Below are 15,919 nucleotides of genomic sequence, written 5' to 3' on the forward strand. Positions count from 1 at the left end.
CCCCACCCCTGCCACTCTGCTGTCGCTGCAAATGCTTCGGGCTGGGCTTGTTGGTATTTGTGTGTGGTTTTTAAAATGTGTTCATATTGATGTCAGAGAGGAAGGAGAGGGAGAGAGAGAAACATCCATGATGAGAGGGAATCTGATCGGCTGCCTCCTGCACGCCCCCTCCTGGCCTGCATCCCGGACACGTGCCCTGACGGGAATCCAACCGTGACCTCCTGGTTCATAGGCTGACGCTCACCCCCGGGCCGGCCGGGCTGGGCCTGTTGTGTTTGTACATAAAATGCAGACAGATTAACGTGCCGTCTCAGCCTCTGTGCGTGCGGGTCAGAGGGGGACGTGCGTCCGCAGCGCGTGCAGCCCTCCCGCCGCCGTCGTCCCCAGGGCTTTCCCATCTTCCCCGGAGCCTCTGTCCCATTAACCCCCCCCCAGCCCCAGCCCCACCATCGCTGTCTGTCCCCGCGGGTCCGGCTCCTCCGGGCCTGTGCGAGGGGTCCCACAGCGCAGTGTCTGTGTTGTCACTCACATGACGTCCTCACGTCCACCCGTCCTCACGTCCACCCGTCCTCACGTCCCCCCGTCCTCACGTCCACCCGTCCTCACGTCCACCCGACGTCTGTCCTCTTCGAGGCTGAGTGACGTTCCACGGCGTGGAGGGGCCACGTCAGGGGACGGCTCCGCGTGCGGACACTGAGCTGTGTCCACGTCCCAGCGGCCGTGGCCGTTGCCCTGTGAACGGGGCCGTGCCCATTTCTTTCTCTTTTTTAAAATATATTTGTGTTGATTTCAGAGAGCTGGGGAGAGAGAGAAACTTCCATGATGGGAGACTCGTGGATCGGCTGCCTCCTGCCGGTCCCCCACCCCCTCCCCCCGGGCCTGTGCCCCGACCGGGAATCGGCCGCCTGGGTCAGAGGTCGACGCTCAGCCACTGAGCCCCGGGGGCGGTGGCGATTTCAGGCCATGGCAGCCCCGAGTCCCGGCGCCCGTCTCAGCCCCGTGTCCGTGTGTTGCAGGCAACGGGGTGGTTGTCCACTTGCCGGGCCTGTTTGAAGAAGCAGAAAAGAATGAGAAGAAAGGTAGGTCGACCCCGCAGACCGCCTGGTCCCGGCGCCCGCGGGTCCCTAGCGGCCGTGCTGGCTGGCGCCTCCCGTGGGTTTTCCCTGGTGGCGGCCACGCCTTCAGGGAGAGCTGTGGCTCCTGGGGACCCCTTGGGGACCGGCTGGTGGGCAGTGCCGGGGCCACAGCCAGGGCGTCTAGCCAGGGAACCCGGTGAGGGCGTCTAGGGGCAGCCTGACCAGGACGCAGCCGCCCTGAGGCCCGAGAGGGTCAGGAAGGAAGCAGAGCCTGGGCCTCGGGCTCAAGGTCAGGCCTCAAGGTCAGGGCAGGTGCAACACGGCTCGCGGGAACCTGACCCCGGGCATCGGGCGACAGGAGGTGCCAGAGGGAGGCCTGTGGGGAGACAGGTGCCGGCGGCGGTGGGTGGGCGTCCCCTCGGGGTGCGGCCTGGGACCCCAGCAGGCGGAGAGACCATGAGGGAGGGCCCGTCACTGGCCGAGCACCGGAGACGCTGCTGGTGGCTCTGGCGGGGCGGGGGATGCGGGGGGGTGCGGGGGGTGGGGGGGTGGCGGGGGGTGCGTGGAGGGGTGTGGAGGTGCGGGAGAGCCAGCCCCTCAGCCCCGCTCGCCCGCAGGCCTCAGGGACTGGGAGAAGAGGCTCATCATCTCCGACCGGGCCCACCTCGGTGAGTGACACCCCGCGCACCCCGCGCAGCCTCCCAGAGCTCAGGGCGGCCGGGCTCATGGCCCTGGGCAGGTGGGGAGACCAAAGCTCGGGGGCCCACGGTCCCACAGTCAGGAGTGGAGGCCGGTTCCAAGTTGACCCCTTTCTTTTTTCTAATCCTCACCCGAGGGTCTGTTTTTATTGATTTGAGAGAGTGAAGTGTCGATGGGTTGCCTCCTGTACACGCCCCAATCAGGGATCGAACCTGCAACCTGGATGTGTGCCGGTCCGGGAGTCGAACCCAAGACCCTTTGGTGCCCTGGGCGATGCTCCAACCACCTGAGCCACACTAGCCAGGGTCCCAGGTGCCCCTTTCATACTGGACGCCACCTTCCCATGGAGGCAGGCGCTGTTGGGGTGCAGCAGGGCCTGTGGGGGACAGTGGGTCCTGGGGGGGCAGTGGGGTCTGTGGGGGAGAGTGGGTCCTGTGGGGGGGCAGCAGGGCCTGTGGGGGAGAGTGGGTCCTGGGGGGGCAGTGGGGTCTGTGTGGGGCAGTGGGGTCTGTGGGGACAGTGGGGTCTGTGGGGGGGCAGCAGGCCCTGTGGGGGGCAGCGGGGCCTATGGGAGCAGTGGGGTCTGTGGGGGCAGTGGGGTCTGTGGGGGCAGTGGGGTCTGTGGGGACAGCGGGGTCTGTGGGGGCAGCGGGTGCGGCTCTGACTCCGGGCCTGTTGCCCGCCCGGTGCCGCCCGCAGTGTTCGACTTCCACCAGGCCGTGGACGGGCTGCAGGAGGTGCAGCGCCAGGCGCAGGAGGGGAAGAAGTGAGTGCGGGCGGCTCGCGGGCGCGGCCACGGGCTGGGTCCTGGGCGCGTCCTGGGCAGCGCGACGGGTGGGGAACCTGGACCCAGAGCCCCTGGGGAGCAGCCCCCTTGGCTCCCCCCGGCCTCTCTCTGGGTCCCGCACTGGCTGCCACCCCGAGGCGGGCACCTGCTGTCCCCATGTCACTGGGCCCCGCGGCCTGGACCCCACACACAGGCCCCGCCCCGCCCGCACCTGGGCCGTGGAGGCGTCCTCCACAGACACTGTTAGGAGGAGGCAGGACTGGTTCTCAGGTTCGCACACATGTGAACACACATGTGAGAACACACACTGACATACGTGCACACACAAGGACACACGCAGCCTGGCGGACGCAGGTGGCAGGGCGGGGCCGGGCCCGGCGAGGGTGCAGGCGGGCTCGGGGGACGCCAGGCCCCAGGGCGAAGCCGGGGGTGAGGGCGTCGCTGGGGCTCAGCTGCCTGCCCAGCCCCGCCCTGCGAGGGGCCGCGTGAGGGTCCGGTCGCTTCTCCCAGCCGGAGGCCCTTCCATGGCATCGAGTGGAAATGGGTCGGGGTGCGGGCAGGGACCCCGCGTTCCAGGCGGGCCGCCCCCCCCCCCCCGTGCTCATGCTGCCCCCGCCCCCCCCAGCATCGGCACCACCCGGAAGGGGATTGGACCGGCCTACGCGTCCAAGGCAGCCCGCACGGGCCTGCGCATCTGTGACCTGCTGGCCGACTTTGACGAGTTTTCCACCAGGTACGCGGCCGCCCCCGCCCCGGGGTGGGGGGCCGGCGAGTGGGGGCTCGGGGACCCAGCAGGGCCCAGGGGACCCGTCGCTGTGGCCTCTGCAGGTTCAAGAACCTGGCCCACCAGCACCAGTCCATGTTCCCCACCTTGGAGATCGACGTCGACGGGCAGCTCAAGAAGCTCAAGGTAGAGCAGGGGCCGGGCGGCTCGCGGCTCAGACTCACCTCGCGGGGTGCACCGTTTCGGGGTCATACTGGGGCGGCGGGCCTTGGTTATACTGGGGCGGCAGGCCTTCTGGGCCCACGGCCTCTCTGGGGACCTGCCCAGGGCGCTGGGCGGGAGGTGGTGCTGTCCCAGCCGAGGTGGGAGGGGCAGTGGCCCCCCTGCTCACTCTGAGAGGGCGGGGGTGGGGGCAGGAAGGTGTCAGCACAAAACCCTTCTGGAAGTTTCCAGCTGGGATCCCGCTCCTCCCACTGCGTCTGGGCCAAATGAGGACCGAGCGGAGAGCGTAGGGACGCGGTTCCGCTGGATTAGCCCCCCCCCACCACCACCTCACTTCAGCTTTAATCACCCCCAGCACAGCCCCATCCTGAGGTCCTGGGGGTCAGGCTCCAGCGGATGAACTGGGGGACGCACCTCCCCCCATAGTCACCAAGACCCCCGGCCAGGGTGGGGGGCTGTTGGGGTGAGCCAGGTGGGAGAGCTGGGAGCTGGGGGGCGGCCCGGGCCCCACAGCCGCATCCCCCCCCACCCCGTGCAGGGCTTTGCCGAGAGGATCCGGCCCATGGTCCGCGACGGCGTGTACTTCATGTACGAGGCGCTGCACGGCCCCCCCAAGAAGATCCTGGTGGAAGGCGCCAACGCCGCCCTGCTGGACATCGACTTCGGTGCGGCCCCCCCACCCCAACGCACCGCGCTGTCGTGTTTGGGGGGACGGGGCATGGCCTTCATCCTGCCTCGGACTGACCCCCGTGCCCTCCCCCTAACTTAGCCGAGAGGGGGAGGCGGCTGGAGATGAGAGGCCGAGGGCCCAGAGACCAGGACGGGGTGGGGGTGGATAGAGCCGCGCCCGACAACCTCCCTCCCCGCCCCCGGGCTCCCAGCGCGGGGGCACCTGCTGCAGAGCGACCTCCCCCTCCCGACCCCCAGACCCTGCGGGGGCCACTCCCCCAGGACGGCCCCTGAGGCCCCACTGAGGGGCTGTGGGGGGCTCACCACCACCGCCCTCCGCCCAGAGGGCCCTGGGGGGGTGACCTGTGGGGGGCCCTGACCAGCCGTCTTGCAGGGACCTACCCCTTTGTGACGTCATCCAACTGCACGGTGGGCGGCGTGTGCACGGGGCTGGGCATCCCGCCCCAGAACGTGGGCGACGTGTACGGCGTGGTGAAGGCCTACACCACACGCGTGGGCATCGGCGCCTTCCCCACGGAGCAGATCAACGTGAGTGCCTGCGCCCTGGGTGTGCGCCAGCGTGTGAGGCTGTGGGCCCTGCAGCGAGGCGCCTGGTGGCCTGGTGCTGAGGACGGGCGGTGCACACGCGTGTCCACGGGGTGCTGCAGGCAGGCGAGTGGGGTCAGGGCCCCCCTTGGCTCAGATAGAGGTCCTCAGGGTGCCCCAGCCTGCCTTTGTCAGCCTGGCCTTGTGTCTGGTGGCCGCGAGGACAGGAGGCCTCTGTCCTGAGCTGGTGTGTGAGGACGCGGGGGGAGGGGGGGAGGGGGGGGCGGGAAGGTGCCGCGTCCGGAAGAATCTGGCAGCTTTGACGGGGCAGGGGACCCAGGGAGAAGTCACCTCACACCGCAGGCCCCAGCTGAGCGACAGGCCAGGCCCCTCACGCCCTGCGCCTGGGCACTAAGGGGGGGGGTGCGCCGGCCGCTGCCTGTCCAGAGGCCTCCGACCCGCTGCCGGCAGGCCGAGCCTCCGCTGGGGCACGTGGCCTGGGAGGAGGGCGTCTGTAGGGGGTGCAGCTTCTCCCGTGGCCCCGGGCCGGTGGGGGGGCGGGCTGAGGGAAGGGCCCCCAGAGGCGGCCAGGCTCCCGTCCTCACGCAGGAGATCGGCGACCTGCTGCAGAACCGCGGCCACGAGTGGGGGGTGACCACCGGCCGCAAGAGGCGCTGCGGCTGGCTGGACCTGATGATCCTGCGATTCGCCCACATGGTCAACGGCTTTACCGCGTGAGCATCCGTACCGCGTGGCCATGCGGGTGCCATCCACGCCGGGGCCCCCGGGCTCCCAGACCCTGCTGGGTCCCCAGGATCCCAGACCCCACTGGGGCAACCACAGCTGGGCGTGGGGCTCAGGGCCAGTCTCCCCAGCGGGTGTCACTGCACCCGGACCCTCTCTCACAGCGGGGCCACAGTGGGCGGCGAGGCTGAGTCCTGCCCGGGGCTGACGGGGGGAAGGAAAGGGAGCAGCTGGTGTGAGGTCAGGGTGAGGCCTGGTGGGAGGAAGATCCATGAAGCCGGGTGCCACTTGGCATTGGGGGTGCAGGGCTGGGTCTGCATGGGCAGCCCGGCAGGGGGCAGAGCAGGCGAATGAGCCTGGGCACGGGCTCCGGGCTGAGACCCCAGATAAGGCAGCTGAGGGCAGGAGGGCAGTGCTGCCGGGCGCTGAGTGTGCCCGCCTGCCCGCTGCGCTGCCCTTTGCTTGCTGCCCCCCGAGGCGGGGGTGGGCGTGGAGGAGGCCGACAGCGCGAGCACTTGGCCCGCAGCCTCTCCACTGTGTCCTCCGGCTCCGACAGGCTGGCCCTGACGAAGCTGGACATCCTGGACGCCCTGGATGAGATCAAGGTCGGCATCGCCTACAAGCTGAACGGGAAAAGGATCCCCTATTTCCCAGGTACGAGGGGAGGCGGCTTCCCGCCCTGGCAGCGGCACTGGCACCCAACAGACATGCCCAGGGCCCGGCGAGAGGGGAAGTCTTGCCCCTGGCGAGCGTAGAAGCAGCGCTTGTCTGACCTCTGGCCACCCAGGTCCGCGGCTGAGGGCGCGGCCGGGTCTCAGGTGGCCGCAGGGGCGTCCCACACGTTGGGCAGGGCTCAGAGGGACTGGCCTGGCAGCAGGTGGGAGGCAACTGGGCACCAACCCCAGGCCCTGGGGATCCGAGGGCACCAAAGCCCTGCTCCTGTTAGCAGAGGTGAACCTAAAACTCTGCAAATGGCAAGATGAAAGTGCGACCTAAGAAAACCCTTCAGGTGGCCGTGCGAGGCTCGCTGGGCTCCCACCGCCACACCCCTCCCCTGGGAAGCTGGGGTTCCTGACTTCACACCGGGGCCCAGTGCACCAGCGGCTTCGAGGGCGCTGCCCCCTCCCCCATCTGTGTAGACCCACCATCGACTCCAGGGTTCCTGACTCGCCCTGCTGGCCCTGACCTTTGAGAGGGCGCAGCACAAGTGTGGCGTGACCCCAGGGTCAGGGTCGGGGTGGCCGCTTGTTCCAGCATCTTCCATCAGTAGCGGATGGCTGGCATCTGTGAGCCCCGGGGTCCCATCCAGTGGGGCCCCTGCCCAGGGAGGGGCGGGCATAGCTCCTTTAGGACGTCTTAACACGTTAAGTCTCAGAGCCAGCTCAGTGGCTGAGCGTCGACCTGTGAGCCAGGAGGTCACGGTTTGATTCCCGGTCAGGGCACAGGCCCCGGTTGCAGGCTCGATCCCCAGTAGGGGGCGTGCAGGAGGCAGCCATCACTGGTCCTCTCCGTGCCTCTATCGCTCTCTCCCTCTCCCTCCCTCTCTGAGATCCATAAGAATATGTCTTTAAAAAAAAAATAAACAAAATCTCAGAGCCACCAAGCCGCACCGGCCGGGCGCCCGTTCGAATTTCCGAGCAGCGTCCCGGCCTCCTCGCTGAGTCCCGGGGTTGCCCAGCAGAGCCCACGGGAATCCGCGTGGGTGGATGTGGCCCTGTGTGGAGGGGGTCCGGCCAGTGTCCCAGAGCCCCTCTTGGGCCCTGAAAGCCAAGTGGGGCAACGGGCCGCTGAGCCCCCAGGGAGGCAGGCCCCGGGCGGGGGTCCCAGCTCCCCGGCCTCTGCCCGCACTGGAGCGACGCCTGAGGGGCACGACCACCCGTGTCCCCAGCGAACCAGGAGATCCTGCAGAAGGTGGAGGTGGAGTACGAGACGCTGCCCGGCTGGAAGGCCGACACCACGGGCGCCAGGAAGTGGGAGGACCTGCCCCCGCAGGCCCAGAGCTACGTGCGGTTCGTGGAGAATCACGTGGGCGTGGCAGGTGGGTGCCCCGCACCCTGCGCCCTCCCCTCCCAGTGTGCCCCCTCCCCTCCCTGCGCCCAGCCTGACCGGCCTTTCCTTTCAGTGAAATGGGTTGGTGTCGGCAAGTCCCGGGACTCGATCATCCAGCTGTTTTAGGCGGCGGCGGCGCAGGCAGCGCGTCCTGGGCCCTCGGAGGCAATGCCGATGCCGGAGAAGAAGAGACGTGAGGCGGTTTGGTGGACTCTCCTGTTTCTCCTGAGGCTGTGGGCGCGACCACCGCTCACTGCAACGCCGGGAGCCAGCCTCGCGCAGCCGCTCGCCCCTGCTGTTTGGAACGAGCCCGGGGCGGGCGGACGGACCGTGGTGGCTCCTCTCTGTCCCGCGTTGTGTCCGGTTGGAGCAGGTCAGCAATAAACATCCGAAGCCGCTGAGCGGGAGTGGTCACGCGAGCTCTGCTCTCACTGTGTCATTTTTTAAAGAATATATATATATTTTATTGATTTTTTACAGAGAGGAAGGGAGAGGGACAGAGAGTCAGAAACATCGATGAGAGAGAAACATCGATCAGCTGCCTCCTGCACATGCCCCACTGGGGATGTGCCCGCAACCCAGGTACATGCCCTTGACCGGAATCGAACCTGGGACCCTTCAGTCCCCAGGCCAACGCTCTATCCACTGAGCCAAACCAGCTAGGGCCTCGCTGTGTCTTTTATGTTTTTTAAAAAATATATTTTTATTGATTTCAGAGAGGAAGGGAGAGATAGAAACATCAGTGATGGGAGAGAATCATGGATCGGCTGCCCCTGCACGCCCCCCACTGGGGATGGAGCCCGCAACCCGGCCATGTGCCCTGGTGGGGAATTGAACCCTGACCTCCTGGGTCATAGGTCGACGCTCAACCCCCGAGCCACGCAGGCCAGGCTGACTCAGTCGTTTGTGTTGACTTTTAAACACTCGAAGTCACCAGCCATGCTTTGCCGTGACAGTGGTCTGGGTGACACCAAGCCAGGCGGTTTATGTGCTCAGAACCAGCCCGTGTAAGAGAGGCCACGGCAGTGAATGTGTTTCCCAAACATTTAAAGGGCTTCGCTCTAGAGCCCCCCCCACCCCGCCCGCTCCGCTGGGTGATGAGCCGCCCGCCCGCCCGTCGGTGTCAGCGGGTCCTGCCTGGCCCCTGGGTCTGGGCAGATGGCCAGAGCTGGTCATGGGCCTGTCCCCGCTGTGCCCCCCTCGCCTGGCTGCGCAGCCTCCGCCACAGCTCTGCAGGGTTTGGGGGACATTGACAGCCACACCTGCCCTCATGCGTCAGGCAGAGAGGAAAGGGGTTCCGTGGAGCAGGCGGGGTCAGCCAGGGGAGCTGGGTCCTCTGGGCGGTCCGAGCCGCAGGCCAGCTCCCCTGCTGGCCCCGCCCCTGCTGGCCCCGCCCCTGCTGGCCCCGCCCCTGCTGGCCCCGCCCCTGCTGGCCCCGCCCCTAGCTCCTCCCCTAAGCCCTGGGTCCCACCTTCTACTCTGCTTCTGGGTTCCATGACTTCAGACGCCACTTGTAAGTGGTTAAGTTTTAGAAAGGCCATACGGGTGGGTCCTAAGCAGGCTGATGGGTGACCTTATAAGACGAGGAGATGGGACACAGACAGGCAGAGGGGGGCCTTGTGAGGACCCAGGAGAAGGTGGCCGTCCACACGCCCAGGAGAGAGGCCTCGGGAGCCCGCCTGCGAGACCTGCTCTGGGGCCCACACCTGCTCGGGACTCCGGCCCCAGCACCGGGGACAGGGCCCTGTGAGCCCTCCCTGCAGGCCAGGCGAGAGCTGGCAACGCACCCAGTGGACAAATACGTCTTAAAGTTAGACTGACATGTAGGAGCGGAACTCCCTCTTTAATCAAGTGTATTGGGGTGACATTGGCTAATGGGGTCACATGAGTTCCGAGTCTACTGCGGTATCACTTATTACAACACATCACCCGTGCGACACACTGCGCGCCGGGTGGAGACCCGGCGGACGTGACGTCACGCGTGACGTGCACTCAGACCAAAACGGCAGCTCGTCACCGGAAGTGCATGACGGAGGAGCCCGACCGAGCGGCTGTGGGGAGGCACTTCCGGATCAGAGCCCCGTGAGGCCGCGCGCGCCTCGTGGCTCCGTCGGGACAGCCGCGCCGGCGTCGCAGGGCCGGACGTCCCGGGCGTGTACACGTCACTCTCCACTTCCGTGACTCCGACGAAGTGAAAATTAGGAGAAAGGGAGTCACCCTCTAACTCTGGTGACGTAAACAAGGAAATATTGTTTACCAACAAAATGAAGAGCTGACATCCTGCCCCTGAGGTCGCCTCTGCCCTATCACGCGCCGCGCCTCTCGCGAGTCCCGCCCCCAAGTCTCCTTCGGCCTATCCCGTGGCGCGCCTCACGCAGGGCCCGCCCCCTAGCTCGTGTCTTGCCCCCAACCGGCCTATCCCGCGCCGCGTGCTCACGACACCGCCCTCTCCCAGCCCCGGCGCGCCCACTCGCCCAGCTTTTTCCCGCGCCGCGCACCAGCCCCGCCCCCTGTACTTCACCGGCCTATCCCGCGCCGTGCTGCACCAGAGCCCCGCCCCTTCCCTCACTCTGGGCCTATCCTGCGCAGCGCCGCAAGAGAGCCCCGCCCCCGCCGCGCGCGAGGGTTGGCGCGCGTCTGTGACGTGAGGAGGGCGGCCAGGCGCGGACGCGAACTCCCTGGCCCGTGGCGATGCCCAAGCGGGGCTGCCCCTTCGGGGTCGCGGCCCCGCTGCAGCTCAAGGTCCGCGTGGGCTGGAAGGAGCTGGGCCGCGGCGTGTGCTCCGAGCGTTACTCGCGGGAGATCTACGGTGAGTGCGGAGTAGGGCTTCCTCCCTGCGACGCGGGGCTGGGGCCGGCGGTTCCACCGGCCGCGGCGGGGCGGGGGGGCCGGGGGGCCGGAGGTTGGAGCTTCGAGCGGGACGGGAATGCGCCCCCGTCCACCGGCGGTGGCCACAGCCCGTACGCCGAGTCCCTGCCTCCCCAGACGAGCGGCTTCTGCGAGGTGCGCCCCGGCTCGGCCCTGCGGGAGGCGGGGCTCGCGCACCAGCAGGTCTGCCCGGCCTGGGGGCCCCTCGGGCCCAGCGAGCGGTCAGGGAGTGGACGCCCCGGGGCCCTGAGCGCACAGAAGCGCCCGTTCTAACCGGGAGGTGCCTGAGGAGCGCGCCCGCCCCGCCAGGCCCTGCGCTGCGCGGGGCGCCGCCTCCGGGGCTCGGGCTCGGGGAGCGCAGGTGACCGGGCGGCGCTGGTCCCGCAGGGGAGGGGGGCGGGCGGGGGCAGCGGAGGGGGGTCAGCAGGACTTGGCGCGGCCAGAGGGTCCAGTTCAGGGGGGTCTCCGGGGCCGCGAGCCGTCGGAGGCGCTGTCCCGGCGCCGGTGCCGAGGCTGTGGACCGTCCGTTTGGGGGGTGACGGTGCGGGGCGGCGACAGCGTGGCGCTTGCCTTGCCGAGAGGTGGGCAGGTCACAGTGTACCCGCTGAGCAGCCGGGAGGGGCCGCCCGGGAGGGGCCTGTGTGGCCGAGCGGGAGAGGCCGCCGTTTCCCCGGCCCCAGCTGCTCCGCCCTCCGCCCGGTGCTCGGGCTGTGGACACCGCTGCTTTCCAGGCCGAGGCCGCCCATGCGGTGCAGGGGCCACAGGAGAGCCGGTGGCAGCCCCTGCATCTGAGTCCCCGGTAACGGTGGTCAATTCCATGAGAGCCCCCGCTTCCCGCAGTCGGCCGGCTCTAGGGCCACGGGAGGAAGGGCAGGCCTGGGAGCTGGCACCTGGCGCCTGGTCGTGTGAAAGCCCCTGGGGCCTGGCGCGTGGCCTGATGGACAGCCCTGCTCCCGCGCTGAGCAGCCACTTCAGCTGGGGATGGGGGTCCAGGGCCCCCAGAGGCCTGGAAAGTTCCGAGGCCTCTGTCAGGAGCCGCTGCTGCCAGGACTTTGCCTGCCGCTCTGCAGGGGGTGCGGGGGGTGCAGGGGGTGGGCTCCATAGCAGGAGCTGGGCCAGTGCTGCAGGGGGCTGGGGCGCTGGGAGGAGGGGAGCAGCACAGCGGCGCCTCTGCCTGGCCTGCAGGGGTGGGGGCGGTGCAAGGCCCCAGGCTGGACGGGTCATCGGAGGGCGCTGTCTCCCCAGAGCGGACCAGGCAGCTCCTGTTCCGCGGGGCCAAGGCCTGCACGGACCACGCGTGGGAGGAAGGCTGCGCCGTGGTGGACCTGCCAGAGTCCCCGAAGCCGGGGCCCATGGAGGCCCCCCGGGCCACGCGCGGGCAGATGCTGATCGGACCGGACGGCCGCCTGACCCGGAGGGGAGCCCCGGCCTTCGAAGCCGGTGAGTGAGGCCGGCCGCGGCCGGGGACTGAACAGCCTCCCTGCAGGGGCAGGAGCAGACCCCGGGGGCCCACGAGCCCCCCTGCTCCCCTGCAGCTCCGAGTCCTGTCTGCGTGGGCACAGCCTGGCCGCCTGTCTGCGTCTCGGGCTGACACCCCGGGCCTGGCGGGACCCAGGAGCTCTGTTCATCTGTGACGTGGGCCGCACAGTGAGACGCCGGACGAAGGCCGAGACCCCCAGTGCAAGCAGGGCCAGCTGGCCCCTCGGCGCAGGCACCCAGAGCTGGGGTTCGGTAGCAGGAGCCCAAACCCCCGGGCCTCCCTCGCGGAGCGGGGCTGAGTGGGGACCTGCTCAGGTGGCCGGGAGGGTCCAGGGCGGTCAGGGGCGTGAGGAGGTCGGCCTGTCCTCGGGGAGGCCGTGCCCCGCCCCCAGCGCTGCAGCCCCGCCCGCTGACCGCCGGCACTTCTTCCCCACAGACGCGCCTGGGGCGGCGCGCCGAGCCTGCTCCTCGTGCGTGCGCGCGGCGGACGGAGCGGCCTGCGGCCAGTGTGAGCGCGCCCTGTGCGGCCACTGCGTGCGCACCTGCGGCAGCTGCGGGGCCGTGGCCTGCACCCTGTGCGCGCTCCTGGAGTAAGTGTTGGATGTTGGGGGGGCGGGGGGTTGGGGGGGGTACAGCCGGGGTTGGGCGTGTGAAGACCGTGGTCCGTCACCGGGAAACCGACGTCACGGTGGCCGGCTCGTCCCCGTGCAGCCTGGGTCTGAGGCCGCGGGGTCGGTCCTCCCGCCCGGCATGAGGACTGCGCGGCTCCCACGCGGGCTCTCCCCGCTGAGCGCCCCGACCCCGGGCAGCAGGTGCGCGGTGCTTGCCGCCGCCTCGGGCGTGTGTGAATGCGGGAGTCCCTCCCCCCCAGCGGCTGTGCGGTGAGAAGACACGTCCCCGTCTCGGAGCAGGTCTGTAGGCCTGTGAGTAGCTTCGGCCGACAGCCTTGAAGCCAGCCTTGGGGAGTCGGGCTGTCTGATGGCTCAGAAAGCCGGGGTGGCCCCAGGGCAGCTCCCAGGGACGGGACCAGAGACTGGGGCCCTCGCTGGTGTGGCTCAGTGGATAGAGCGTCGGCCTGCGGACTGAAGGGTCCCGGGATCGATTCTGGTCAAGGGCACTGCCTGGGTTGTGGGCTTGATCCCCAGTGTGGGGTGTGCAGGAGGCAGCCGATCAATGATTCTCCCGTCATTGATGTTTCTCTCCTCCCTTTCTCTCTGAAAAAAAATAAAAGTATATTTTTTTAAAAAGAGAGACGGGGGGACACTTGCGCCGTCCAGTCTGGAGGCTGTGGCTGGTTCTGGCTGGCGAGTTATGAACGTAACTGAGTGGCACCGCTTAGTTCTGTTTGTGTGTGAACCAAAGGGCAGGGCCTCCTGGCCAGTGGCCTCCTCGCTTGAGGACAGCAGCCCGGCAGAAGGGCAGGTAGAGGGCGACCCCTGGGCTGGAACCTTCCTCCTGCCGCAGTGTCCTCGCCGGACCCCTGCGCATGTCCTGCCAGCCTCTCCTTCCCCTTCCCGCTGCCCACAGAATTCACGCTGCCCGGTCAGCGGGCCTCGGGCCTCGTGGCCACAACCAGGGCTGGGCTGTCTGCTCCAGGCCATGAGGCCGACTCCCGTCCCCAGGCTTGGGACCCAGACCGTGGCCTCTGCCACAGCCTCTGCCCCTCGCCAGCTGCGCAGGCGTGTCCCGCCCACACCTCCTAGTCCTGGGGCTCCCAGCTCGGGGCTGGCTGGGGCTGGGCTGGGGCTGGTTTGTGGCTCCCCGGCCAGAACCAGCCAGCCCGCGGCTCTGAGTTCTCGGTGACGGCGTGGACTCCGCAGCTCTCCTTGGTTTCCTGTAGACCAGCGGTTCTCAACCTGTGGGTCGCGACCCCTTTGGCGGTTGAATAACCCTTTCCCAGGGGTCGCCTAAGACCATCCTGCATATCAGATATGTACATGACGATTCATCACAGTAGCAACATGACAGTGATGAAGTAGCCACGGAAATAATTGTATGGTTGGGTCACAGCATGAGGAACGGTATTTAAAGGGCCAGAAGGCTGAGAACCACTGCTGTAGCGCGTTGCCAGTCTCTGGCCTTTCGGGACCCCTCTGATGAGTTTCCCCGCCGTTACCTTACTTGATGTGAGCCACCTGGTCCAGTAACCCCTCACGACTCCTGGGAGGTTCTGTGGGGTCCCCATCCCGTTAGACACACAGGTTGGACCCTAGGCAGCTCATTGGCTGTCTCGGTCCACGTACTTGCTGGTCTTTGCCCTCACGCTCTGGGGGGGAAGTCTGGGATGGTGGCGGGTGGTTCCTCCAGAGGCTGTGAGAAGGAAGGGCCTGCTCCCCACCTGTCCCACCTCCCGGGGCTGCCGCACGCTGGGGGCTCCCGCATCCTGGCGTCATCCCCCTCCTCCGTGTGTTCACTCAGGACACCCGCCTGCAGGGGGCCCCGTCCTAGCTCACTACCTCTGCAGCGAACGGCCCCATCTCCCAGTCAGGTCTCTGGCCTGGGGTAGCACCTCCATATGTAAACGGGGGGACACAGCTTAGCCCCTAACCTAACGCCCGCTCTTCTCTCCTCCCTGCGATGTTGCAGCTGCAGTGACGTCCACGAGAAAGTGCTCTGCGCCAGCTGTGCCATGTTCGAGGCCTGAGGGCCCAGCGGACGTGGCCTTCCAGGCAGGACGGCCTCCCGGTGCGGACACAGAGGGACTGGGGGGGCGGGCAGCTTTCTGTTGGATGTTTTGTACTGATGACTGAATAAATCGTATATATTTGGACGAGAGGACTTGCTTATGTTAACAGTCCTGGGGGTGCGGCCTCCTGGTCCTGTGACCAGCAGGTGCTGGAGGGGCCCACGGAGGAGCCAGGGCCTCCGTGCCACTCTGGCAGCTCACTCAGCGTCCGCTGAGCTTCGCGCAAGCCGCGTGCCTGGTCACCCCACTTTACAGACGGGAAATGGAGGTCCAAGTGCACCACCTACCAGCCACCCGCCGGTCCTGGTGAGGAAAGCTTTGAGCCCAGGTCGTCTGACTCCAGAGCGGGTGACATTGTGCCAGCGCAGCCCGGGGAGAGGGTGGGTCACGTCCAGACTTCTCCTGAAATGTCACCGTGACACCCCCTGGGTGGCCCCCAACGTGGGCAGTCCGGTGCGGAAGACCATCTGTTTCCATTTCCTGCCCCTCGGGGCCGGCCTTGGGGAGGGCAGGTCTGGGTGGGGGACACAGGAGGGACTCCCCCTGCTGGCCCTCACTGCCCGACAGCCCCAGGCCACAAGTCAGCAGGCCTGGCCCTGGCAGCACAGTGCCCAGGAGTTCTCTCTCCCAGGTGCCTGTCTCCCCAGACAGTGCTGCAGGGGGTCCTGCCTGGGAGGGGACACGAGATAAGGTCATGCCTGTGTCCATGCCTGTGACCTGGAAGCCTCTCCAGGCCGGAGGAATATCCCGAAGGCATCTCCCCACCCCAGCACAAAGCGGGTCCTGTGGGAGGGAGCCAGTCACACCCTTGGCCCGGCCAGCGGCCCCCACCTGACCCCCGGCTCCAGCTCTGAAGGCTCCTCCCATTTTCATACCACACCTGCCACCTGCTCGGAGCCTGAAGCTAGTGGAAGGGTGTGGCGGTGTGTCCTGTGTCTGCAATGTATCTCCCTTCCCGATGGTGTGAACATACAGAGCACCATCTTCCCATTTGTAAGGGCACAGTCATGCTCCCCGTCCTGCACAGCTGGCCTGTCCCCGTTACCCCCCCCCCCCCAGCCCGGCGGCACCACCTGCTGTGTCCCAGTGGCTCTGACCTCCAGGGACCTCACGAGTGGGTCCCCCAGCACAGGGCCCGTCCTTCCGTGTCTGGCTTAGTTCACGGAGCACGACACGGTCCCTCTGGGAGCAGGTGGCGTGTGTCCGTCCTGAGGCTGAGCACTTCCCGGGGTGCGGACGGGCCAGACCGTTACCCAGTCCTCGTCCCGGACACCCAGCTGCATCCACATCTCCGCGCTGAGGCTGCTGCCGCTGTGGACGTGGGTGCAGTGTCTCTGGGGGCCCCTTCAGTTCTTTGGGGGGGCGGGGGC

The 15,919-nt window shown here is 67.9% G+C and overlaps 2 protein-coding genes across 2 annotated transcripts in view; both read left to right on the forward strand.

The window, feature by feature from the left end:
- ADSS1 (adenylosuccinate synthase 1) overlaps window positions 1–7,935 on the forward strand; it is a 15,995-nt gene extending 8,060 nt beyond the window's left edge. The window contains exons 3-13 of the mRNA XM_036306438.1: window positions 1,017–1,079; window positions 1,694–1,744; window positions 2,475–2,541; window positions 3,188–3,295; window positions 3,391–3,472; window positions 4,047–4,173; window positions 4,572–4,726; window positions 5,333–5,457; window positions 6,024–6,121; window positions 7,356–7,505; window positions 7,590–7,935. Coding sequence (XP_036162331.1) covers window positions 1,017–1,079; window positions 1,694–1,744; window positions 2,475–2,541; window positions 3,188–3,295; window positions 3,391–3,472; window positions 4,047–4,173; window positions 4,572–4,726; window positions 5,333–5,457; window positions 6,024–6,121; window positions 7,356–7,505; window positions 7,590–7,642 — 1,079 coding nt within the window. The 3' untranslated portion in view covers window positions 7,643–7,935. The remainder of the gene's footprint in view (window positions 1–1,016; window positions 1,080–1,693; window positions 1,745–2,474; window positions 2,542–3,187; window positions 3,296–3,390; window positions 3,473–4,046; window positions 4,174–4,571; window positions 4,727–5,332; window positions 5,458–6,023; window positions 6,122–7,355; window positions 7,506–7,589) is intronic.
- Window positions 7,936–10,142: 2,207 nt separating this feature from the next.
- Window positions 10,143–14,636, forward strand: SIVA1 (SIVA1 apoptosis inducing factor). Its single transcript, XM_036306496.1, has 4 exons — window positions 10,143–10,325; window positions 11,630–11,824; window positions 12,300–12,453; window positions 14,450–14,636. The coding sequence occupies exons 1-4, from the start codon at window positions 10,208–10,210 to the stop codon at window positions 14,505–14,507; spliced, it is 525 nt and encodes a 174-aa protein (XP_036162389.1). The 5' UTR covers window positions 10,143–10,207; the 3' UTR covers window positions 14,508–14,636.
- The last annotated feature ends 1,283 nt before the right edge of the window (window positions 14,637–15,919 follow it).

The sequence above is a fragment of the Myotis myotis genome, unplaced genomic scaffold (assembly GCF_014108235.1).
Source record: "Myotis myotis isolate mMyoMyo1 unplaced genomic scaffold, mMyoMyo1.p scaffold_m19_p_41, whole genome shotgun sequence".
NCBI lineage: Eukaryota > Metazoa > Chordata > Mammalia > Chiroptera > Vespertilionidae > Myotis > Myotis myotis.

Bases quoted from the DNA above. Each gene is read 5' to 3' on its own strand.
- SIVA1 (XM_036306496.1), top strand. From the start codon at position 10,208: ATGCCCAAGCGGGGCTGCCCCTTCGGGGTCGCGGCCCCGCTGCAGCTC. The intron at 10,326-11,629 runs GTGAGTGCGGAG...CTGTCTCCCCAG, and splicing joins TTACTCGCGGGAGATCTACG to AGCGGACCAGGCAGCTCCTG. The intron at 12,454-14,449 runs GTAAGTGTTGGA...GCGATGTTGCAG, and splicing joins ACCCTGTGCGCGCTCCTGGA to CTGCAGTGACGTCCACGAGA.